Source organism: Phoxinus phoxinus (genome assembly GCF_949152265.1).
Source record: "Phoxinus phoxinus genome assembly, chromosome: 17".
Taxonomy (NCBI): Eukaryota; Metazoa; Chordata; class Actinopteri; order Cypriniformes; family Leuciscidae; genus Phoxinus; species Phoxinus phoxinus.
In genome coordinates, this window is record NC_136892.1 from 20,330,128 (window position 1) to 20,356,624 (window position 26,497).

Genomic DNA, 26,497 nt, shown 5'->3' on the forward strand with positions numbered 1-26,497 from the left:
GGCAACTAAACTGTTGCCTTATAAGGTCAAACAAACTCAGGATTTTAAGAAAAAGAAATGTTCAGTCTAATTAAAATGTGACCCTGGATCACAAAACCAGTCATAAGTAGGACAGGCATATTTGTGCCAATAGCCAAAAATACATTGTATGGGTCAAAATTATTACTTTTTCTTTTATGCCAAAAATCATTAGAATATTAAGTAAAGATCATGCTCCATGAAGATATTTTGTAAATTTCCTACCGTAAATATATAAAACATTTATTTTTGTGAGTGAATGCAGCACAATCGCGAACATAAATGGATAACTTTTATAGGTGATTTTCTCAATGTTTAGATTTTTTTTTTTTTTTTTTTTTGCACCCTCAGATTCCAGATTTTCAAATAGTTGTATCTCTGCCAAATATTGTCTTATCCTAACAAACCATGCATCAATGGAAAGCTTATTTATTCTGCTTTCAAATGCTGCATACGTCTCAATTTCAGAAAATGTGTCCATGTGACTGGATTTGTGGTCCAGGGTCACAAATAGAAGTTTGGGGAACAGATTCACTAACTATGACTTTTGCCTCAATAAACTAATTTACTGCTTATTAATAGTTAGTAAGGAAGGCATAGGGTAGGATTATGGTCATGCAGAATAAGGCATTAATATGTGCTTTATAAGTACTAATAAACAACCAATATGCAAGCTAAAAGCAACTACCGGTAGTTAATAATGAGAATGGGTCCCTGAGCTAAAGTGTTACCAGATAGTTTAACTCCTTAGTGCACTGTTGTTTTTTATCACACCATTAGTGTAGCGACATGCTAACATCAAACACTATTGAAATCACTTTATTTATGTGCTGCACGGAGTTGCTGTATGTGTTGTGTAGAGCTTTCAAAATCGGTCACTAATGAGGTTTCGTGTCTGTTAGTGTGCTGCCTAAACATGCAGTGCGGCTACGAAATGTATCATTGCCCAGTGTGTAGCCTCTGTGAGAAGTTACAGGGAATGAGGAAACAAGTTGGCTGGACAGCGGAAACAACTGGGACTTTCCCATAAGAAAAGCATTTCTCCCTCTATTAGCAGCACACATTAAAGCCATGTTTCATTTATCTTCTTGGTGCTGCTGCTTGTTGAATGGTGTGCCGAGAGCCGAGGGAACAGCATTAAATTGCGATAGTTAATGGTGTGATTAGCAGTGTTTTGAAGTGGAGAAGGAAGGAAATCTCTGTTCAGAGACCTCTTATGTTATCATGTGGAAAAAGGGGGTCTCTCAGGGAGTGTTGGGGTTGAGCGCACATGGGGTGCTCTGTAATTTGGCCCAGGAGAAATGAAGGGCTGGTTTTTATTCAGACAGCGTCAGCTTTGATGTCACATCTTAATGTTGTACAGTTAAAGGAATAGTTCATGATTTACTCACGGACGGTCATGTTGTTCCAAACCCATATGCGTCTTTTTTTTTGGTGAAACGCAAAAAGTTGTCTTTACGCAGCTTTTCCATACAACACTTTACAAATTTTCTTATGTTGTGATTAATTTTGTTTATTTAATTATTAATATTATTTAATTTATTTTTATGTATTTTTAATTTATTTTATATACTTATTGTGTATTGTATGATTTTATATTTACATTATTTTATTTTGTATTTAATCATTTTTTATATTAATTCATTTTATGTTTGTTTGTTTTAACGACTAACATGAATAAAAATGAATTGCTGTTTTATGGAAAAGTGCTGCTTAAAGATTATTGTAAAAAAAAAAATCCTTATGTTCCATGAAAAAAAAATGACATGAGGTCAAATAAAGTTTTTTTTTTTTTTTTTTTTTTTTTTTTTGAAGATGATGATGAAGTTTGTTTGAATAAATTTGCCAGAATATATTGAACTAGTCAAAAGCATTTGAAACCTATCTATCTTTTTCTTCTCCTATGCTGCTTTTTTTCTCACCCTATATATTCCTTTCACTCTGGTCTCATTTTAACCAGGCATATGGAATGATATTAGCCTCAGAGAGATGGAAAATACAACCAAAATAAAATGAAAACATTGGTTAGTTCTGCTGGAGCAAAAGGAGAGTGTTAAGGTTTTGACGTAGGAGATGAGAAACGGCTATTTTTCCATCGCTGTTTTGACCATTAGAAAACAGTGGCTTGTGAATTGCAGCTCTGTGTGAGGTTGACTGATTAGAAGCCTGAGGAAGAGAGACACGGTGACTCAGCATTAGAATATGACCTAGGCTGTTGCGCTAGCCATTGTGCTGTTGCAGCTTTTCAGTCACATGTTACAATCAGGGATTTTTACAGCAAATAGTTGATTTTTGTGCTGTCAAACCACAATGACTGGTTTGTGAAGCTTTCATAATCTCACTTTGTTTTGGCAATGTCATCAATAAAATCTTCACACAACCATCAGACTTTCCTCTAACATCACTCATAACATAGATTTATTTTTTTCTTTTATTTTTTTGGCTTTGTAGCATATTTGCTATTCTGACTTTTTCTGATTTGTCAAATTTGACAAGCTTCCTTGTAACTATAATTTAAACCAATTAATTGACAAGATTATAGTCTTGTATAGTCCCTGACAAATGTATTAGTGTGCATGTGTAAGAATTTGTGGGGGTTCCTCATGCTATATTTGACTTCCGTCACACTCTCAGAATCCTCGGGTGCATCCACGTCCCCCTCTCACTGGCTGTTTGTGCTAATATTGGGTAGATTCTGGCAGTCTCCTGGCCTCTCTGTGGTCTAGACTGGAGCTAGTGTGCTGTGGAGCTGGGAGCCCCATGAGTCACTCTTCCCAAAACCACCATCTCTGTGTGAGAGCATAGGCTTCTCTGCTGCCCTGAAGACATCACCGCTCGAACTGTCACAACACAGGCTTTCTCACACGTTTTCGGTACGTGCACCAGGATGCTGTGAGGTGGCTCTGTTTTCTGTCATTAGTTGTTGTCTGTTCTTTGAGAAACCATACTGCTGACAGCCGGTGAATTGCTGATTGTGTTCATCAAGCTCCAAAAGGGAAACCATAAAAGTAGTCTAAGGGTGTGTTCACACTTCACACTTATAGTTCAGTTTGCTTGGTTTGTTTGGTTATTGACATTTACACACAACATTTAGGGTATATTCACATCTGACTTGTTTGGTTCGATTGAATCGAACTCAAGTTAATTTCCTCCTGTTCGGATCGCAGTGGATCTGTGATCCGTACGGACCAGCTCCCCCACTGTTCGGCACGCATGTGATTCGCGGATTACCTACTAAATTTAACCATCATAGACTGAATGTGTAAATTGGCAAGACAAAACACGTCCAAATGATAAACTTTCAAACAATTTTAAATGCAGAAGAAGAAAATTGGGACTTGCGCTTCATCAGTATTCTCACGGTTATGTCATAGTTGAAAAAGAAACCAGATGTTTGTCTTTTTTTTTTCTCGGTCTGAGCAGAAACCTAATATTCCTACTGTTGTCTGTGTCATTAATGTTAATAAAACAGCAAAATACAGCTTTAACAAAGATGAAACTATATATTTAATTTCTAGCGTTCAGCACTAACCGAACAATCTCACCAAGGTTCGTTTTAATCCAACCAAACGTGCCAAGTGTGAACACACTCTAAATTAATTGTGTGCAATATTACAAGTAACTTTTAAAGCCATAAAATAGCTTTGTGTGAGAAGCTATTTGAGCAGGTTTGCGGTGCCACTGGACCTACAATCCAGGGATGTCCTCTGCTGGGGTGGTGTCTTACACCAGTATTGCCCAATGGGGCCCCCACAGAGCACGTTTAACTTTTGCTGTTTTAAACAAACAGCGAACCTTTATACTCTCCGTAGTACAGCTAATCTTCACTCGCCTCGTCGGAGTGAAGCTCTCCCGTTCCCCTTCAGTATTGTCGTTTAAGGTTTACCATGAAATGTATTTGCTCATACAAACCAGCTAAACTGGGACTCCTTAGCTCAGTAGCAAATGTCTGAGTTAGAAGTTGATTTGTAGGACTATTGGAATAGAGCTTCACCTTCAAAATGTGAACAAAATTCATATGGATATGCCCTTATATTGTACTTTTATGTAGAGCTTGGTCCGGCTATTTGTCTTTTTCAGGGAAGCGGAGACTTATTTGAGGTCCCTGGTGCGTTCCTGCTGAGTGCTCAGGCCGCTGGAGATGCAGTGACCACATTTATGTGAAACCTGAAGCCACTTCTGCTGTTGTTGCTGCTACATACAAAAATGGTGTAACCCTTAACGTCAGTGCCTGTCATTGTACAGATTCAGATTCACACACACAACACAATTGTCATATGACCTTTAGCCCCATCCTGCACGCCTGCCCTTTTCTTTACACGACCTTGAGCTCTTCAATCACCCAGGTCTATTTTCATTCAGCATCTCCGGCCCTCTTTCGTGCGTCTGTGTCTGGCGTGTGCAGATACAGTCCTGTTAAGCTCACTCACTGTCTCTGTCCAGAACACCTGTTCCCTTGTACAGGCTCCTCCTCTACAGTCACTGTATGGTCATTTATCATCGTTGTCATATTTTGAAAGTAGTTTCTCCAAAAAGGTCAGAAGTTGGTAAAGTATTTTGTCATTCATGTAATGAAAAGGCAGTAAAAGGTTAAAATGCAATTTACGCCAGTTCCTGCTTATCTGTGCAAAATAAAAATGTACTAACAAAATAGATGAATAATTTGTATAACGATACATTTCATAATAATAATATAGTAACAACTGTTGTTGGTATGTCTGTCTGTCTGAAAAATAAGCATTACAGTTCATGTAGGCTATTTATTTATCTGATTTATTATAATTTTTCTTCTCATCTGAAGAAGGGAATATAACATTTTTAGTTATTTCATCAGCCAATCCCCAGGTCAAATCAGGAGAATCTCTATGATTGTGGATTATTACATAGCGTTTATTTCACAACAGAATGTGAATCTGAGCTGATGTTGTTAGTGAGAGTTGATCGTGGTAGGAATTGTTTATGGAGATTAATTTTGTTGTTGTTTTAGCCTCAGGAGGGAATGTATATAAAGGGAATGTGAGGATGTTTAATGCAAACTAATTTCTTTCTTCATATTTCTCGCTCCTTCCGGCCTTCTCTTCCACTTCATGCATGGATATTCATTTCGGTGAAGGAGATGTGGCAAAGTTAAGCCCATCTGCTGAGTCATGGCAGAGGTGATAGCTCCATTGCGACCTGCCATGTGCGATGAATACAAACTGTCTTTGAGAGGGAAAATTGAACCCCGTCACCTCACAGGACACAGACGTGCAGCTTCTCCCGCAGACACCCTCACATGCACCAACACACCTTGCAGGTAGTTGTGCTTGTGGGAGAATAGCTGACTGTGGCAGAATATAGAGCGAACCCTTCTGGGAGCTTGGTGTCCTTGCTGTCAGGACGTGTGTGTGTGTGTGTGTGTGTGTGTGTGTGTGTGTGTGTGTGTGTGTGTGTGTGTGTGTGTGTGTGTGTGTGTGTGTGTGTGTGTGTGTGTGTGTGTGTGTGTGTGTGTGTGTGTGTGTGTGTGTGTGTGTGTGTGTGTGTGTGTGTGTGTGTGTGTGTGTGTGTGTGTGTGTGTGTGTGTGTGTGTGTGTGTGTGTGTGTGTGTGTGTGTGTGTGTGTGTGTGTGTGTGTGTGTGTGTGTGTGTGTGTGTGTGTGTGTGTGTGTGTGTGTGTGTGTGTGTGTTTACACCATTTTGTTTCTACTGAATTTCATTCTCAGACTCTGAAGCAATTTTGTTAATGAAACACGTTAGTCATTAGTGCATTTGGGAACGTTTTGTTTGGCACATGACACATGTTGGTAAAATTGTCTTCTCTGTGGAGTATGTGGCTAAGCATGCCGAAACTACTCTTAAACATTATCAGAAATTCTTATTTTTAGCTTAAACCTCTGGAAAAAAAATGAAGAGAGGGGCACAATAATTTATTTTGGGACTTTTAAATGGAACAAAAATCTCTTATTAAAATGTAAAATAATATATATATATTAAAAGATAATGTTAATAAAATAAATATTAAATATATTAAGTATTAGTATGTAATGATTAAATTAAATTATAAATGAATACAAGGATTTTTTTGGGGTAAATTAGGTAAAAACAATTAATAAATGTATTGAGCTTTCCCTGTGTAATATCTATTCATCTATATTCTTTAGAAAGTCTATATAATAGCTACTTCAAGTTCTAAGCAACTTAGAAGAGTGAATCTTACAAAAAACATCAAGAAATGTTTAGTCAGACAATTCTTTCTCATGTCAGTCTGTTTATTGCTTCTTTCATCACAGATGGGCCAAAGTGTTAAACCCAAAAGTGTGTACTTTTGCTCCAATAGTGGCACCACACAGAATTGTAATTGCAATAACTACATTATTTACTTAATAAAATATGGTTTGCAAGGCTGCAATAGAATGTTTAAGTTTATATTTTAGGCATAAATATTAAAACAAAGCTCAAATGAAGACTGTGTGTAAATCGGATCAGGCTGAATTAAAAGTAAAAACTTAATTAATAGCTTGGCAGAACATTTGATACTACTATCTATATTGTTTTGATCTTAAAGGTACAGTAAGCGATTTCTGGCCACACACTTGTAGCCAATCAGCAGTAGGGGGGCGAATGCACTCATGATTGGGGTGGAAAGAGTGAGCAAAAGGTAGATTTGAAGAGTGACTTAGAAAGAAAGATGGCTGAGAGACATTACAAAAGAGAAAAGGTCACTGGAAAAAGAAGGGTTATGATCAGGCAAGAGCTTTAGGACCCACGTTAATATTAGAAAATCTTTCCAGTGCTGGAGAGACTTAAGCGGGAAGGCCTGAAAATTATACAGAGGTTGCGTTGTTTCTGCTTCATATGCGAGTTACATTGGTGTGCTGCTGGCAACTTAACAACAAAGTATTGCTTGTATACTAGTGTACTGAATGTTTATGTTTTGTTCTTCCTTGTCTTTTGTTTGTCATCTTCGCTTTATTTAAGGCTTTTTTTTGGTTCGCTTCGGCTATAATAGAGACATCCACTCTTACATTACATGTTTGTGCATTTTGTGGGCGGAGCAATGATGGGATGGGGTTGTTTGTTTGGGTTGATTTTCAAATATCAAAAGTGATTCTCAGAAATCGCTTACTGCACCTTTAAGGTGGTCTGCATCTTCTTTTTTTCAATGCTTATGTACCCATCAGTCATATAAGTGACACTGTATTTGATTCGAGCAGGAACCTTGTGGCTTGTTTGTTATGAATCCAGTGATTTAAGGATGGAGAGGTCTGCATTTTGGCATTCCCTGTGACTCAGTGGCCTAAAATGCCTTTGTTTGAATGCTGACGGCATGAAGTTAGTTAACATTTACAGCCTGAAATTCTCCAGATCATTTCCTCTCTTGCTCATCCATTCCTGTGAGGTCATCTTTTGGCTTCGCTAACCTACTGGCGTTGATGATGTACAGTAACTACTTCCAAACTTCCTTTATGATTCTTATTTTTGTCACTTCTCTTATTCCTCCTTGCAGTCACAGCGAGGATGTACCGTCGAGACAAAAGAGGGAGGGACGTTGCTGGCAAGACAAACTCTCCGGCGGAATGTTTGGAGTCTGTTGCCAAGCAATACGGCGGGGTTTGATTTACGATTACATCTTCCGACCGGCAGCTTGTTGCAATTAGCGTTGTCGTTTGAGAGGCCGAGTGAGTGAGCGGGTGGGTGTGTGCGTACAGTTTTTCTGTTTATTTGACTGAAAATGCTCCAGTATTCTCTTCACAAGATCTTCACTGATCTTTCACACCGCCTGTTGCATTTAACATTCATCTGTACCCTCTTTTTTTAAACTTTTCTTTTCCTTTCTATCGATTACAGATTCCATGTCTTCCTCTGAGCTGGTCACTGTATAACATGGATGGTCTTCTGCAGATTAAATCCAGATATTTAGTTTTGTTTGAAGTGTTGCTCTGACTGGACCAAAGCGACGCGGTTGCATGAGGGGCTGGTTTTAATTCTCAGATTCAGGTCAGCTATCGGCCAGCCATCATGCATGAATATGTTTGTGTGGTGAAGCTCATACTCTAAGATGGCTGCTTTAAGGGTCTTCTTCAGCTAAAACTTGGGGTTCCTTTGTTAAAGGAATCTCTGACAGATCATAATGTGTTTATGATGCTAAAGCTTTGTTCACTAGGAAACAACCCTAAATAACACTGTTCAGTTTGGCGTCAACCTAAGATGAAACTTACTGTACATCTTATTCTTTGAAAACTCCTGATAGGATCAGATTGATTGTATCAATGCTAAATCGATACGCCAGTAAACGGATTACCTTCAGGCAACATTGAAAATAAACTGGTTGTCTGTAAATAAAATAATGTTAAATACGAAACCAGGAGATTAATCGTTAATTGTTTTGGACCCGATTAACTCATTGTATGAAGAAGAAAAAAAAAATTTAAACATTTTTTATTTATTTTTTCACTGAAGAAAGTAATTCAACAACATGAGAGTTAGTAAATGATGAAAGACTATTCATTTTGGGGGTAACTATTCTTTTAAGTAATATAATTAATTTAATGCTGTCTGACCTTCCAAATTTTGCAGGATAGCAGCACATTGTACCGAAATGTGCAAAATGATATTGTACTGTAGTAAATTGTTGGTACTGTGGTATCACTGTACACTCCAGCAGATGATTGATGTGCTGTTGATGTGGGAATCCAGAGAAGATCCTCCCAGATGATTTTAATTCCATCATCTCCCAGCAGAACACATTGATTTGCCTCAGTCGCCACATGTTAGAGAACGCGTGCGACTGCGCAGCGTGTTCGCGTGTCTGTGTGCTACGTGGTTTCAGAGGCTGCGGGCACAGCTGTCTGGGTGTAATAAGACACACAGGTTGTCCTCGAGTGGCCTTTGTTGTTTCTTTGGCATCTTTTAGCTCTCGTCTCTCCCTTGGTCTCGTCTCGCAGTCTTATCCGCACACTCCCCTTTTGCACTCATTTCACACACGCACACCCTCTTTCAAACATAATTAAGCTTTTGTTCAGCAAATGGAAAAAGGAAAAAATGATGACGGGCTGAGTGATGGAAGGTAGGCAAACGGAAAGGAAGAGAAGGAGGTAGGGAGGAGAACATTTAGAGTTTTTGTGGTGAATGCCCATGTTGTTCCTATTTTAAAGCCCTATGGGCCCAATGGCTGCACAGACCGGTGCTTTAGCCGTCAGCCATTGTTCTGCGCACCATCGAATCAGCCTGACTTTAGTTGTTCTTTTTCTCTGCTCTGGCTCCATTGTTCAACTTGAGGTTAGAGTTTTAAAAAAAACTAAATGAAACAAATTCATGGGTAAAAAAATATATCCCTGTATGGGTTATTTTAAAATTATGGACACCTACATATGTTTTGCCACAGCTGCAGATATAATGTAGTACTACATAATTAAAGACAACATAATTTTATTTCATATTTTTCTACATTTATTTAATAGTATACTTGTATTAATATTAAATACAATTAATATTAATTTGTAGTATATAGTCATTTGCATTGCAGGAAAAAACACATTTGGCCAGTTTAATAAAATGTTTAGTTTTATTTCTTACATTTAATTTAAATTCTTATTATGTGTAATTTATTTTTTATTTTTCAGCCTGGCTTTAGTTTTAATTTCTCTCTGTAGTGTGCTCTGATTCCATTGTTCCTGACCCATTTTTAGAAATCAGGGTTTTGGCATTTTTAGAAATCAGGGTTTTTGCATCGAGTCAAATGTTAGGGATAATTTTAGCCTCCCTCCAGCACAATAAAACGCATTTCATTTGCTCCTTCTACAGCACAGCAAATTACACCAGCTAACCGGTGTAGTATCCGTCTCCTTGTCAGACATCTAAGCAAAAGGGAACTTTTCTCATTTGGAATTAGGAGCTGTGCTTAGAGACCTTGGCGTCTGATTGATTGGAGCTTGAATGGGATAAAAACGGATTTGTCAGTGGAGATGGTGGACAAGTGCTCGAGAGTTCTTTTCTGCAGCTGCTCAATTGTCCTGACTAACGATGTCGTCTTTTCTGTCCCCTAGGGTTGGTGTATGGCAGTCAGGTGGTTGTCCCCCCTAAGGTGAATGCTGTGTTGGGAAAGAACGTCACCCTCAGCTGCAGGGTGCAGGTGGACACAAACCTCAGCCTGACGCAGAGCTCCTGGGAGAGGAAGCTGCCCACTGGATGGGTGACTATGGCCGTGTACAACCCCATGTTTGGCATCTCCGTCCCTCCTGAATATGAGCGACGCCTGTCCTTCCGCTCGCCCTCTATGCATGACGCCACCATCCTGCTGGAAGACGTGGGTTTCGCTGACATCGGCGTGTACACCTGCAAGGTTGCCACCTTTCCGCTGGGTAACACACAGGCCTCCACCACTGTCAGCGTGCTAGGTAACTCGAGACGGTGTGTCTGTATTGGTGTGTTTTTGCAGTGTGATTAAGTTCGATTATGCGCTCATAGCGTGGTGCTTGTGTTTTAATGCTAAAGTGCCGTGACAAACCTTCTGCATGTGCGTGGTCGACAAACAAAGAAAGGCGTGCGAGTGGATGTGCATCGCAGCTGCTGATTTGTGTAAGTGGGCAAGTATGCGGCGTGTGTGCGAAAGGGTGGAAAAACATTAAGAGCAACTCCAGGGCAGGAATGAAAGCAGTGTTTTGGGAGACCGTCCAGCTCTTTCAGAGAACATGGTGATGTTTAAACTCTCTTCCTCCACCAAACCCCCAGAGCCACATGCTCTGCTGAACACGGATACAACTGAACGAAGCTGTGTGCTTTTGTTATCTGGGTGTACAAAGAGACAACAAGGAAGCTTACAAGCACAGTGCTTTATGTTAGGTATATCAATTATGTATTGCACTATAGAGGCATGAGGAGTCACTGTTTCCTCTGTTAGCTGAAGATGAAGGATACACAGTGAACAAGAATAGACTTCAGCGACAATGAAATGAAAATAAAATACTTTATTTTCAAATGAAACCCATTGATATGAAAATTAACCCTGAATGTGTTGTTTTAGAATGATTACATTTTCTAAATGCTGTTTATTGAACTTTCTATTAATCCAAGCATCACCATTACCACAAAAATGTTAAGTAGCAAAAACTGTTTTCAACAATGATAATCATAATATTAATAAATGTTTATTGAGAAGCAAATCAGCATATTAGGATGATTTCTGAAGGATCTTGTGACACTGAAGACTGGAGTAATGATGCTGAAAATGCAGCTTTGTCATCACAGGAACAAATTACATTTTAAAATATATTAAAATAGAAAACTGTTATTTAAAATGACAATCTAGTTTTGATTTATGCCACTCATCCAGTGTAGACTTCTTGTTAGAGTAATAAATGACAAGCAGACAGACAAGTTGAGTGAAGGTTCATAAAGCACAAGCAAAAGATAAAGTGAAAAAGATGATGTCATAGATAAAATGAGCTTTGCAATTGGAGGAAAATCGGAACGTAAATGAGAGCAGAGACGAACAGGGACTGAGTGCTTTAATGAAAGGAGAGATTGGGGGGGGGGTGCAGGAGGATGGAAAGTGGTGGTGAAGTGAGAGAGCAGGATTGAGGGAGGAAGAGAACACGCACCGGAGCTATAATTAGATCAGGAGGGTGTGTGTGTGTGCGCGTGCGCAGAGACAGGAGTGCATGAGTGTGGGAAAGATGCCTGCTGCTTTTGGGATTCACTGCACTTTAGGGTCAAGGATGTCATTGCGAAGTCCTGTTGAATTTGTTGTTTCAAGTGACACGAGATTTGCTGCACAAATGGGCATAGAGCACATACGAACACAGGCACTTATGACGTGTCACTCACCACTCACCAGTGGACCGTTGAAGGTACGACGACCACAGCTTCTACCGTTGTCTCTGAAGGTCAGCTGCCAATGTTAATACTTCACAAGATGGTAAGAGAAACTCATGGCAGAGAAAGAGGGAGGGAGAAACAAAGGCTTGTCAATGAGTATTGATGCATTCGGTACCTGTCCATTGACTTCTGCAAATTAATATTTATAATAAAATAGGGCAGAGTATCGCCAACTACCTCATAATATGATGCATTTTGATGCTAAATGATGGTATAAGTCCAAACTAACTTAAATTTTACTGAGCTGGTTTTCATTACATGTTTTATGAATATGAATTATGAATTTTATGAAAATTTTTCATATTAAAATAATTTAATTAACGTTAATTAAACATTAATGATAATAGAAAAATGTTTCTTGAGCAACAAATCAGGATATTAGAATGATTTCTAAATGATCATGTGAAAACTGAAGACAGGAGTAATGATGCGGACAATTCAGCTTTGTCATCACAGGAATAAATTACATTTTAATATATATTCAAATAGAAAATAGTTATTAAATTTTAATATTATTTCACAGTATTACTCTAGTTTTTATCAAATAAATGCATCTTTGGTGAGCATAAGAAACCTACAAAAGAATCTTACCGACTCCAAACTTTTGAATGGAATTGTATATCAATATATGAATTGTATTATCACAGTCCTTCTTGACTTAGTGGGCCTCCCTTGTCACAGAGCCCAGGAGAACGTTCCCATTCATCTCCCACCTTTGATGACACTGAGCGGAGGAACGGAAGGGGAGAGCGCCCCACATGTTAAGTTTCTGTCAGCCGCTGTCAGCCTCCGCAAAGCTCAGTTTTCCAGCCCCGAACACTGCTGGATTCATAACGGCTCACACACGCCCAAGCCCCGCCCCTTCTGCCATGTAAACTGGATAAGCCATTAAAACAAATAATTTCATCTTCTCTGGAAAAGCACTTAGTGCTCTCTGATGAGAAACCGAGGCCGCCCTCAGCCGGTAGTTGCCATAGAGGATTTATTTTTATTTTTTCAGTCTGATAAGTCTTTTATTTCTTCTCAAAGAAAATCTAATTATTCTCAGTCATGCTTATCAGTTTATGAATTTATTGTCTGTGGTAGCAGAGTGATTCTTGATGCTGAAAGAATGAGCTTTTATTTAGCTTTGTACTCTCGTCTGAATGGATTTCCTTTAGCTCGGTTCATTATCTTGATACATCTTTCGAGTAATCGTGTGAGGATGTCTCCTCGCATTAAAGTGCAGAATTAAACGCAAGCTCCATTTAACTCGTGTGTCTCTGTCTGTCTTAGTGGAGCCGAAGGTGTATGTCTCGGCCGGATCTTCCGCTCTGATCGACGGTGGCAATGACACCGCGGTGGCCACATGCATCGCTGAGAGGGCTCGCCCCCCTGCCGAGGTCTCCTGGGAGACTAATCTGTACGGCACGTCTGAGGCCCACATGCAGGACGATGCCAACGGCACCACTACGACCCAGGTGCACTACACCTGGCAGCCCTCCCGTCACTCCCAAGGGGACACGCTAACATGTGTGGTGAAACATCCCGCCCTGCAGAGCGACTTCAGGATACCCTATATTGTCAATGTACAGTGTGAGTATCAGATCTTTAGGTTTCTTTAAAGGTTTGAATTGAGCAAATTTACCAGACATAAGTAATCCTTACTTGCAGCTTTGTTTTTTTTTAAAAGGAATGGAATAGAATAATCAGTTTTTGATTATTGAGCATTATTGTGTGTATTATTTTCAAAGAACCTCATGGAAAATGTTTTAAATTAAAGTTTGTTCATTGAATGTTTTAATTTATATTTTATTATACACTTTCAAAATTTTCCTGTCAGTTTTTGAAAAATAAAATTTCAGTTAAAAACTAAAGTTTAATATTTATTATTTAATGTGTAAGCATTGCCTGAGAATGATTGTCTGTTATAAGTAAGGAAAGTGGTCTTTATAACTTTAATACTCTATATCTAAATGAAATCAAACTGAAATATTGTGAATCAGAGTGAGATCATATCTAAATGAATGTCTGCTAATCTGCTAATGTCTGCTAAATTAATAAATGTAAATATCTGGAATTCTGTATGGACACTCAGCATTAGAGCATATCTTTTTTCATTTGCTTGCATCAGATTAAAAAAACCTGTGAATCCATGTAGCCTTGATAAATTGGCTAAACTTATTTACTCACCAAATCGAAATGTTACACTCATTTGGTACTCGCTCCTGTGTGCACGCAAGCCTGTTTTTGTTTGCTTGATGTAGAACAACAAACCCAAAGTAGCTTCTCCATGAAGATTTCACAGTAACTTGTGTGTTTTTTTATGTACCAAGTCAAAGCAGTGAGATTTATGTCCAGAGCCTACATCTGTTTTCCAAATCACCTCAGTGCGGTAACTATCCACATGACATGATGTCTTGACGCTGTCTTGTGCGTGATGGAGCTAAAAGCTCTTTCACTAGTGCTTAAGGTTTCATGGACTTCTAGTGAATAAGGGTATTGATGCTTCAGACGAAAGATTTGTCAGCGTCATTTAACGATTTCTACACACAGACTTCTAAGCACCATTGAGCAGTGAGGAAGGCGTGTAAGTGTGTGTCTGCAGTGAGTGCGTAAGCGCAGATGTCTCTTAAATGAAATATAGATATAGTGGTGAGGGGCAGGTACAGGAAGCAGCCGATGTAGGGAGTATGGGAAGGGAGAGGTCACATCAGTCATGGGACAAGGCTATAGTCAAGAAAGCTTCTTTCATTCATTTTCCATCAGTCTTTTTCATCTCATTTGGTCTACAAGACATCTTAATTCAGCACGCTCACTTAAAGAACTTTAAAGAGCTTTTCTAAAGGCACAAATCAATACAGTGCTCATAGTCTTTGTAAGTGGTCTTGTATTTTTCTGGTCAGACACAGAGTCCTAATGGTGAATTGTTTCTTTATGATCAATTAGCATTAATAATGTTGTTGTGTCATAAATTACTACTTTATTTCTATCTGTCTGTCTGTCTGTCTGTCCTTCCGCCCGTCATACATTTTTTACATTTTAATCCAATCAAATGCTCTCTAGCATGAGAATGCCCTGCCCCCTAATACATAACACCTACTGTAGCAGGTAGCAAATCATGATCTATGGCTGTGATGTAACTAAAACCTATTGGGTATTTAAAAAACAGGGACCTCTGATATGTCCTGCCAAATCTTCCAATAGGAGATGCGTCGACACCGGACCAGAAAACTGCTCTCGTTATGTCATTTCATAGGGTCTTTAACAAGGCACAGCCTTACCTTACCTTTCTTACACTACTCTGAATGATCCCTTTGTGCATTGTGTGTGTGTGTGTGCAGTTGCTCCAGACATCCTGGTGCTGGGCTATGACGGCGACTGGTATGTGGGCAGGGAGAATGTGCAACTAAAGTGTCGAGCCAAGGCCAACCCGGCTGCCCAGCACTTCAGATGGATCAGGTGTGTAACCACTACACTCACAATAGCCACAGCACACCATGTCTGGAAGGGGTTCAAGAGTGTTAATGCCGGTTTCCTGAACTCCTCTCAATCAGCAGATGATCTCTATGATTCACAACACTAATAGTTTCTTTCGAACTGTCAGGTTTCAATGCAAATGAACCAGTTTCATGAGTGAATGCCCAAACATTATACAGATTCAAAGCAAATCTGTTCTCTCCCACTAATATATTTATGTTCGTCAGTATTGTTTGCTCATTTGAAAGATTGAAAGTCAATCGTGTGCTTAAACATGTATTAATTGTGATTAAATCTGCCTCAAAGAGTCATATGTTAAAATTTGGGACATTCCAACTCATTCTTTGTAGAAAATAGGCGTAATTAATTAAGAAAACTGACTGGTGCGTGAGTTTTAAACTAAGATCTCTTTCCTGTCTTATTTGATCTTACTGTAAACTGTCAAACACAAGGTTTTGTCAAAAACACACAAAGTTCACATACACAGTCAGTTATGTCCGTGAACGTAAACAGCGGGGAAAGAAATTGCATGTGTATATTAGATCTGTGTATTTAAGTAACCGCAGCATAATATGCAATATCTACTGCTGTATGCTGTAAATATGAATCAAACAACAGAAGAAAAACAGAAAATCACTCATTGGTCTTGATTAAATAACTTTAGTAGCTTTAATACATATCTTACTCAAATCTGAAAGTATCTTCAAATGAGCATTTATGGGCAAAATGACAAACGGAGTGGAAGGATTTTTACAACTAAAGGGTGGTGTACACACACTGCAGACATACAGTTATGTTAAAAAAACAATATAAAAGGAAATTCTGCATAATTGGTCCCCTTTACAGCTATGAAATGACATATGGTAGTTATGAGCAAACAAAAAGATGTTTAACAAGTCATCTTTTATTTGGCGACTTCCTAAACTATGCGTCTTGGAGTTCCCATGTATGCTGGGCACTTGTTGGATGTTTCCTTATCTGGTCCAACTCATCCATTTCTCATCCAAGCTTACTTTTTTAAGCATTTAACCATACACATTTAGATCATAAGTCCAACTTTTGACTGTGGAAAATGTCAGTAGCAGTAGTGATTTACAGTGTCGGGGCAGATGAAAGATCTTGCTATTTGGAAGCAATTTGACATGTTTTGTATGTTGTAGGTTGGATGGAGAGATGCCAGATGGAGCAGAGGTGCTGAATAACTCTTTGGTTTTTATGAGGCCCCTGCAGAAGAACGACTCTGGCGTTTACAGGTGTGAGGTGGCAAACGATATCGGACTGCGCAGTCGAGACATTAGAATACGCATTCAGGGTGAGTGAGAGACTTGAAACTTGCCATACCCATCTTATCAATATGTTTCCCATGTGAAGGTGGAGAAACGATAATAAGCAAACAACACAACTTAAACAGTCAAATTTATTGAAATGTTGCCTTAAATCCCCCCCAAAAATTTACTTCTCGCATTAATTCTTTCATTTACGGTACTCATTTCAAGCAAGCGGTTTCTTAATGTTTTCTTCTCTAGAACCCACCTATCTCACATTACTCAGAATTACACAGATCCTGATCCATATTTTTTTTAGGCACAGAAGCTCCCAATCATGTTCCTTCACATGAGGCCTTTGCCTGAAGGGCATTGGCCCTCCATTAAGTTCAGCTTTGGCTCTTTTAAAAAAGTTTGATTTGGTTTTTATTGGGTCTCATGAGTCATTATCTAATTGACCTCTGAGACAGGTATCCGCTGTCAAACTCCATGGTGTTTATCTCCTATCATTTTTGTGTAAACATTAAAGATTGAATCCTGCTGTTTAATTAGATTCTGTGATAGAGACACACATTACCCCCCCCCCCCCTTATTTCTCCCTCCCTCGTGCACACTTATGTCTCTGAGACTGTCACGCAGTTATACAAGTGGAGAATAGAGCGGAAGCAACCTTGACTGAGAGATGTCCTAGATTCATGAAACATTCACCAGCTCTTTTCAACCGCCATTAATTATGTATTTTCTTTTCTTCCTTTTTTTTTAACTTTTTTTTTTTTAATGCTCTACCCTTGAGAAAGATTCAGCATATGCGTGCATGAAGCTATGTGTTTCTGTTTGTTGTTTGCGTGTGGCTATTTTATGTCAAAGTTGTCTGCCTATATCTTTTTTTTAAGAGTCCCTTTGCGTCAATTGTTTGAGTCGTGATGTTTCTACTAGAATGCCTACTGCTACTGTTTGCGTATTGACTGAGTGATTGTGGGTGTCTGCTGTTAGTCACTGATCTTTGTGCATGAGTATGGGTGGGCAGAACCTGTCCTGCATGTTAAACACCCTGCCACTACCTGTGTGGTCACCAGTCACCCCCCCAGATACACACCCACACACTCCCTGCAGACGGACCAATCACATTTAGGTTTGAATATGTACAGTGTACAGACAGGCATGGGTTAACACATACTGTACATAATTTGTGATAAATCTGGATTTTATGGAGGCACAGAGAAGAATGAAAGGGGGAGGGATTTCTGACCTCTCCGTGACTTGCCCTCTCTTTATGTCCTGTTCTCTTCCTTTCTGGACATTGACGTGCTGAGGCGAGAAGCTCTAGTGTTTATTGATTGAAAAACAAATTATTCTTTAACCCGCTGGGCTAAATTGAATAAATTAAAATAAATTGACATTATCCATGTCCTTGTGGTTTAAGGGGATAGTTCACACAAAAATGTAAATTCTGTCAATATTTACTCATCGTAATGTTGTTGCAAACTTGTATGACTTTATTTCGTCTGTGGATCAAAGATATTTTGAAGAATGTTCGTGCCAATATTTATTTTTATTTTTTTTAAACTGTGGTTCATATATATATATATATATATATATATATATATATATATATATATATATATTATATAAAAAAATGATATAAATATATATATTAATTAATTAATTCCCCATACAGTTTATTTGAGAACTACAGAATCTTTGAGTCGATGAATTGAAGTCCTGGTTAATGAACAAACCATTCAGATTATTTAATTAATCATTCAGATGTAGTTAATTGAAAAGTCATGGAAAATATCTGTGTGAATTTTCTTCAGAATTTCGTTTTTTGTATTGCACTCAAAGAAATAACCACATACAGGCTTGGTACGAAGGTGAGTAATTAATGACAACCATCCGGGTGGTTTGCACTTAGGCCCCGCATCCTCTAACTTGTACTGGGCCCCGTACCATGTTAGGGAGGCCTTGGGTAACAACTTAGATTTTTGGGTGAACTATCCCTGTGGTGTCATATATGCAACAAATGTTTGCGCTGAGAATACTGTGGGAGTGCAAAAATATTTCAGAACTTTTTGTATCAAAAATGTTTCCAAAAGAATGAATGGGACATTTCAGTTTTTTCTGAACCATATAGCTGCTCTTTCCTACATACATATACATTCTCTCACCAGACCCGCAGATGCATCCAAATTACATTTGACCTTGCGGTAACAATACAGTCCAGGAATGCTTTATGTATGCTACGTTTATTATTCATTCCAGTGAGGATGAGCAAATTATTCCCCACTTTAGCTGGAGCATTTGAACCATGTAACCCTGAAGAGCTTGCAGCCCTGACTCCTGCGACTCGCACGTTTGCACTCGATGCATTCACACACTTCACAGCCAGCCAAATAGTTCTCATTGCGCCGGGAACAGGACACTCCGTAATGGGATAGTTTGACTTTCAGCTCCCAGCCTCAGAGAACGCTGCTTGCATAGTACAGATGCATGCTCCAGAATGCGATGAAACGCAACACGCGGCTCCCTAACACAATCAAGCGATCAATGCATGGTAATGGCGTTAGCTCTATCTCCTGTCCTTGCACCAGTCAAGTCATGTTAGCAGGGTATTCTCGATGTCTGTTCCCTCCCCTCCCCCAGTAGCTCGTACCCTTTCACTGACCCCTTCCTTCCATTTTGTTTTTTTTCTAATCACTCAGCTATGTGGTCATCCATACTCCCTCTCTCAGCTAACACAAATGTTGCTCATTAGGTTTCATTGTTGCTGACGACTGTACTACGTTGTTAGCTGGAGATGTTAGTATGTAGCTCCTCATGAATCCCTTATCATGAAAATCTCAACTCTTCTTTCACTTTCATGTTTTTGTTTTTTTAGTCTTTGCTCTGGACAACAGTTTTAGGTTTTGATGCTGTCGGAAGGTTTGCGATCACTTCCTTTCAATAAAAGATCTGATCCAAAACCTGAAACTGTCTCGTCCATGGCAACTGTTGGTCATTCTAGATGTTATGCTAGAAGATGTTACAATCTTGGAAACGGATTCATATGACTGTTAATGATATGCGGATGTAGTTGGCATTGACATTATCTACTTTTCTTTGTCTGTCCATCCCTTCCTCCTGCCCCCTTCCCTCTTGCCTTTCCCTCCTTCCCTCCATTAGATCCTCCCTCAACCACCACCATGCCCCCCACCACCCCCGTGCGCCTCCTAACCGCCGACATCTCTGCCACTGCACCTGGCAATAAACAGCGAGCCCTCATCACCTCTCCAACCCTGGCGCCTCTGCCGGAGGGAAGCCTAGGCTCAATTGTGGGCGGGGCAGTGGGTGGAGCCCTCTTCCTGCTGTTGCTGCTCATTCTGGGTGGAGTTTATTACCAGCGTCAGCGGCGGACTTTCCGCGGCGACTACTACACAAAGCAGTATCACGGCCCCTCTGACATGCAGAAGGCTCCCCAGCCCCATGAGTTGCAGCAAGTCTACAGCAAAGGAAGCCCTGACACCAAGCTCAAATCCAACCAGGACAACGGCTCCATCTACCCGGATAAGGATAGAGAAGAGTGGGGTGATTTCGACCGAGAGCGATCACCCAATGGACGCAGTAGAGCTTTGAGGGAAGCAGGCGGTCAACTCAACCACCATAACCATCACAACCATGAGCACGTCTACCACAACAACCATCACCCCGACCATCCGCAGACCTTAAGTCCAGCCCATCACATCCAGAGGAGCTCGTTGCAGCCAGAGCCCCGCAGGTACGCCGCTCCGCAAGTCATGAGCAACGGCTCCCCCTACATGCCAGAGGATTGCTACGACAATGACTACGTGTCGCACACCGATGGCTCAATGATCTCGCGGAGGGAGTGGTATGTCTGAGAAGGATGAGCAGGAAAAGACTGCATAGACACTTGAAATGCTTCAGACTGCAAAATGATACAAGGATGAACAGAGTTATGTAAAGAAAATTAGTAGGAAATGCACCTTTTCTAGTAGTTTACACATACCAATTTGTTTTTGTACATTAGCCTAATCGTTAGTTAGCTCTTCATAGCTAGCTGGTTTAAATGATGTTTTGGGACCAAGAGAGGGTATAATTATTGTCTTTATTTGTTAAGGTCAGGCAAAAAGACATCTGCTTTATGTTTCACCAATAAACCAGTTCAGGGTTGATTTAAAGGGTGATTTAAGTTGGGGTTTCTTGCCAAATCAATAGCCAGTCTCCTTTCCTTTGCACAGTAAGTTGTACTGTGTGATTTGCTTAAAATAAAGTCACTACAAAAAAAGAAAGGCGTTCAAACAAATGCAATTTGTATTCAGATAACCTGTCGATAAGTGTTTCAGATCAGCACACATGTAAGCGATGAGTTTCGATGAGTCACGTCAACTTTCAATGCTGTCACTCCGATGGAGGCAGAAATTAGCTCCTGTCAACAGCCTGGCGGTTTCCATGGCAACATTTATTTCCTCTCTACTGGCATTCAGAGTTGGAGTGCTTTAGGGAGGTGCTAGACGGGGAGGACTGTGCTGGATTTGATAAAGTCCAATGAGAGAAAGCCAGACAGGATGATTGCTAAAATGGGGTGCTGTTATTGTATCAATTCGGCTTCTATTTGCATACCACTGTGTCAGCTCTGGATTTCTTTTGTTTGTGCCATCAGAAATGTTTGCCGCTGTGTGAGTCTGTCTGCAAAAGGAGATGGTTGGACAATGTCTTGAACATCGAAAACTACTGCCATTGTTCAACATGAAAGCTTGTCCCGTATTAATGTAGCTGTCTGGCTTGTCTTCGTCAGACCATCACTGCCCAGTGTTAACAACGTCCGACTGCATTCAGCGGCTTGCATTACGTCACAAATCAAGTCCTGTGCCTGTCTCTTGTGTTTTTGTGTGTGTTTTCTGTGTTCGTGTGTCTGTCTGTAATATGTAAATCCAATCAGCTAGTGTTAACCGACAGTGTTTTGATGAATTTCCTCATTGTCTGTGCAATAGTGTTCAGATTTCTGGCCTCAAATCTCACACATTTACGCACATAATTGAACGCAGAGGACGATAGCCTAACACACGTGTTATTGGTCATTCATTTTTAGTGTTGGCTGGATCTTAATAAGCTAGCAGATGCATATGGTTGGGTTTTGAGATATTGGAGATGATATTATAGTGCCTTAAACTGAAGACGTGCCCTGTAAGCATTATAATGTGCATGCAGAAGTTACGAACGAATGAGTATCATTCTCAGAAGAAGTATGCGAGTAGTTTTTGAGGCATATAATGGTCAGGATGACCTGAGAACATCACTTGTACTGTCATTTGTTTTGTTTGCCATTTTCTATGATTTGCTTTTTGCAGATTTTCAGACAATAACTAATTGTTTTGCTCGCATTAAATGACATGTGACACTCAAGTTACAGTGCACATCAAAGAGTTAAGTAAAACAAAATATGTATGTGTACAGGTTTGGGTAATGCAAAGGTGACGAATTCAATGTAAACAAGGTTGTTATGTATATATGCCGGCAGTTTGGAGAACCTTGTTTTGTTTGTTAGTTTGTTTGAATTTATCGTTCCTCTAGGAAGCCTGAGATTCAACGGTGGAACGCACTAGAAAACCCACCGTTACACAGATTGTGATGAGAGGATAACACATACACTTCTCCTGAACATTTTTTCCACTTTTTGTTTTGTTTTACAAAGATCTACTGTAAAAAAAAATAAAAAAAATAGTTGTAAAGAAAAATAGCAGAGAAGAAATGTATTTGCAATGTATAGATGATACTGAGCATTGTTTTGTAAAAAAAAAAATTTTTGGGATACATTTGTTTTTGAAATAAAGCACCTTTTTTCTGTGACATGTTTCTTTGTTTTATAACTTGGCCTCAGCTCTGTTTCGTGTTGGTTGGAGGGGTGAATGTTGAGGTCTTGGGTGTGACTGGTTGCTTCAGCTGCAGAAGTGTTCCCTGTGGGGGTCTCTTCTACTCTCCTGGAGGCCTCCAGGGATGTATTCCTCACGCCCTCTTTTCCTTTGCTGTGGTTAACCTACTTCATCTCCGAATATCCCCTCGTGCTCTGAGCCTCATGCATATTTTGTGGGAAAGCCTGTGGCTAAAAGCTTCCTGTGGATGGGGGCTGAACTTCCTCTCGGACTTACCTAGGATAGCCTTAAAGTGGATGGGATTATAGACTTGTTGATTCTTGTGTTTGCACTGCTGTTCTGTCGATCTGTGTGAGAGGAGATGGGGGAGCTGGTTGACGAAGGGAAGATCAAGCACAGCTGTAGGAATAAATGTTGTTTGAGTGGTTTTTGTTTCATAGCCGTTGGTGAGTCTATCATCCTGTCCAATCAGCTGGTGGTGGGACAAGCTAGTAATTAGTTGTCAGAAGTTCCACGATGAATCAATGTCCAAAGTCAGCTCTTGAAATTTGCCTCTTTAATCCAAGACCATGAGATCAGGGCTAAAATTAGTATAGTAAAGCAGTGGTTCTCATACATTTTCATGTGTTAGGCCAGCTTGAACCCCAAATCTGGGGCAAATGGATTTGTAGTGTCAAAGTAATTATCTGTTGTTTTAGCTGAGACAAATAACCCTTAATTTATAACTTTTATCTTAAAATGGCTAATATTTCAATTTAAAAGATGGTAGTAATCAAAACGCACAATTAAATATCCATTAGGCTATATTCGGTGCAAACTGATATGATACTTTCACATTGTACAAAACTTTGACTGTTTTGTTCATGTTTAATTCCTTTTAAATATATTAAATTAAGTAGAATGGGCCTTTTAGCTATTGTACATTTGAGTCGACTGTTTGCTAAATCTGTAATTGCCAAATTAATGATGATAATAATAAGTGTTCCTTGAACACAACATCACAGAATGATTTCTGATCATCTGACACTGAAAACTGGAGTAATGAGTGGCCATCACAGGAATAATTTACTTTTAAAATATTAAAAATTTCACAATATCTCCGTTTTACCGACCTCAAACTTTTGAACAGTAGTGTTCATTTGTTAAAATCATTAGTTTGTTGATTAATTTAAAGTTAGTGCTTTTCCTTAAGTTTAAAAGTAATTCTAATCAACTTGTAGATAGGACGCAATAAAGCCTTTCTTCTGAACAATGCCATTAATTGTTTACGTCAGTGATAAGAAATGACCCAAACATGCTCTTTATAACTTAGAGAATATAGAATAGAGACGCTTTCATTCCCTCAGGTATTTTAAGTCCAGGTTACTGTATAATTCCTTGTAAAGTGAGGTAGCCCATGAAAATAACAATGTCATACATGCAGTCACCTTATCACGGGTGAGGAGGTCAGTGTCCCTTACTGCACTGTTTGAATAGATTCTCTAAGGAGCAGTATAACCCCCCTCCCTGATCCATGAGTGCTTCTGATTGGTTAAATTAGACCGGTAGAATGGTTTTGTTTGCCACAGCCCCCTTCCAGGCCATTGACACCGTCCCCATGGCAACAGACTCTTCCCGGGCTCATGACAGAGAGCTTGTTCTCTTGAGGGATACCTGTGCTTCCCGTCTCGCTCTTCATCACAGAGAAAAAAAAGAGAGTGGATAAAAGAGGGCAATTCTGCAGGAGAAAAGGGGGGAGCTTGAGACAGGAAGAAGGGAGGAGCCAAAAATGGACCAAGGTTAAAAATGAGAACTGCGGGATGACAACGAAAATGCACGTGTGAAGTATAAATGATAAAGATTAATTCCTTCTAGAAAAGATGGTCAGTTTAAAAGGCTGCGATCTGTCATTGTGACCAAGTCGTTTTCTTCCTTTTTCCTTCCAGAGAGAATATTTCCTTTGGAAAATTTGTCATTTGTGACTCCTCCTCCCTCTCAGATATCCATCTTTTATGGCATATTTTTCCACTAATACATCACAGTGGTCATGAAGTCATTCCCTCAGTGGTAGGCTGTTATTAAATGTTCAGTGCTCCATTTTTAGAGAGTCTCACATTTATCAGAACTTGAACTCTGGAAAGCGTTACTGCACTTTATTATTTCACGGTCACAGATATACTAGGGTGTACAAATATGTAACCGAATATAGTGATATTAATTTGCCTTCAGTCGGTTCTCAAGAAAACATGTTGACCCAAAAGACAAATAAAATGCTGAGGGGGAAATGCTGATAGAGATCGGAGATACTCTTCAAGTCTTATTTCTGCAGTGAGCACTTCAGATTGCATTTGAGGACCACCCAGAATCAGCTGCTCTTCTCCAGTCGTGCGCACTAAAGTACCTTCATAAAAATCTGCCAGTTTAAACAATGGCCGCCACAACTGGAGATGACCTCTGACACTTGACCTATCTTCATTCGCCAGAACAACCCTCTCGACAATACTTGAGCGGTGGGCTTTCTCTTGTCTAGTGGCCTCTATTAGGAGAGACGAGTTACCCTATTGAAGTCATTGAGCCCTTTTGGTCAGCTGTGTCATAAACATTTGCCCTTTTCAAGGACGTTTCTTGTTCTTTCCATTGCCCCACAGACAGTAATTAAGACTCATGGGTCGCAAACACTCAACAGAAACCTTTCCGGTCCAACACAGACAAACTCCCTATCTGCACTCCAATATGTCAGCCAGCAGGGAAGGTCCAGCATACCCCATGTAACATTTACCAGAATGCATTGTGGTGCTTCTTCCTAACCTAGCTCCTGTTATCAAATACCCGCCGAGAGTGTTGAATGAGTTACGGGCTGTCCGTGTCCAATACGACAATCTGAGACCTATAACAGTCAGTCTAAGAGAAACACCTGATCCCTTTAATCAGGTTTAAAGATGCCTGCCACCCCTGAACCGGCTCTAAGCGAGTGTGAACTCATTTAATCCTCTGGGATCACCTCTGCTCTGAGCTGTGAATTTCTCCGTCAGTCTCCAGAAACATTAAATCTGCTTGGTAAACATCTTTTAGAAGGAATGAGAGCACCTTCAAAGGATACGGTTCAAGTCTGGGCTCACCTGTGTAAGGTCTTAAGTCCAGTGGGGTTAAAGTGAGCTGCCAAAAAGGCACCTGAATTATGGAAAGGGCACTTTAGCAGGACAAAACTATTGAAAAGGGACCAACAGATTGCAGATGTTTGTTGAGGGTTGTAGAGAGAAATGGATTAAAAACTCAAAAGGGATTATGCAGTTGTATTGACACAGACAAATAGGGCTGCCCCCGAATAAAGATTTTTCTAGTCGACTAGTAGTTGTTCATTTAAGACATTAGTTGACTAATCGCACGTTTATATTAATTTAATTACTTGAATATATACTCGGGTGGAATGTATGCCTCGTGCTCAAGCGGCATAAAGCTTACTGCAAAAGTAATGATTATGAATGTGCTGTTAAAGCGCTATACTTTAGCTTCCACACTCCACACAAACTCTTGGATATGCGCCTAATAGCGCACATTTATCTAGGTTAATGTTAGAGTGGGTGGACATGTAAAGTTGCTGCTACTTAAAGTACGTTTCAAATGATTAGCCATATTTTAGGTCAATGGATGATAGGCGATCATTTGGACTTCCTGCCCAACGTACTGTAATTACCACAAGGACCGATCTGTCCCTTGCAGTGACTTTGCCACTTCCTGTGGAGTGTTTTTTTTTTCTTTTTTCTGCTAACTGAATAATAACGTTTAGTCGGCTATTAGGGGGCATCCCTACAAAAAAAAACCATAAAATTCTATATTTATTTACAATTTGCTACAGTATATTCCAATAACCCTTGTGAAAAACTAATTTTAAAAAAGGCCACTTGAGTACTTTTCCACACCAGGGTATGATTGTTTCCACACTGAATATTTTTTATCAAAATGCACTTTGTAATGATTTTGCACTTAACATGCAGTTAAGTGCAAAAACATTGTTCAGTGTGCACTTAAGTAGGCTATTCTTTTTAAGGTATAT

General features: G+C 39.6%; 1 protein-coding gene across 5 annotated transcripts in view; it reads left to right on the forward strand.

Annotated features, from left to right (window-relative positions):
* nectin3b (nectin cell adhesion molecule 3b) overlaps positions 1-26,497 on the forward strand; it is a 52,256-nt gene that overhangs the window by 14,981 nt on the left and 10,778 nt on the right. Inside the window, exons 2-7 of one of the 5 annotated variants that reach the window (XM_079586663.1) lie at positions 10,043-10,393; positions 13,149-13,448; positions 15,197-15,314; positions 16,493-16,644; positions 19,760-20,462; positions 21,255-22,436. In XM_079586663.1, the coding sequence (XP_079442789.1) occupies positions 10,043-10,393; positions 13,149-13,448; positions 15,197-15,314; positions 16,493-16,644; positions 19,760-20,462; position 21,255 (1,625 nt within the window). In that variant the 3' untranslated portion in view covers positions 21,256-22,436. Of the gene's footprint in view, positions 1-5,131; positions 5,315-10,042; positions 10,394-13,148; positions 13,449-15,196; positions 15,315-16,492; positions 16,645-19,759; positions 22,437-26,497 lie in introns of those variants that run through there. The other 4 variants (XM_079586664.1, XM_079586665.1, XM_079586662.1 and 1 more) reach the window with 4 other exon arrangements.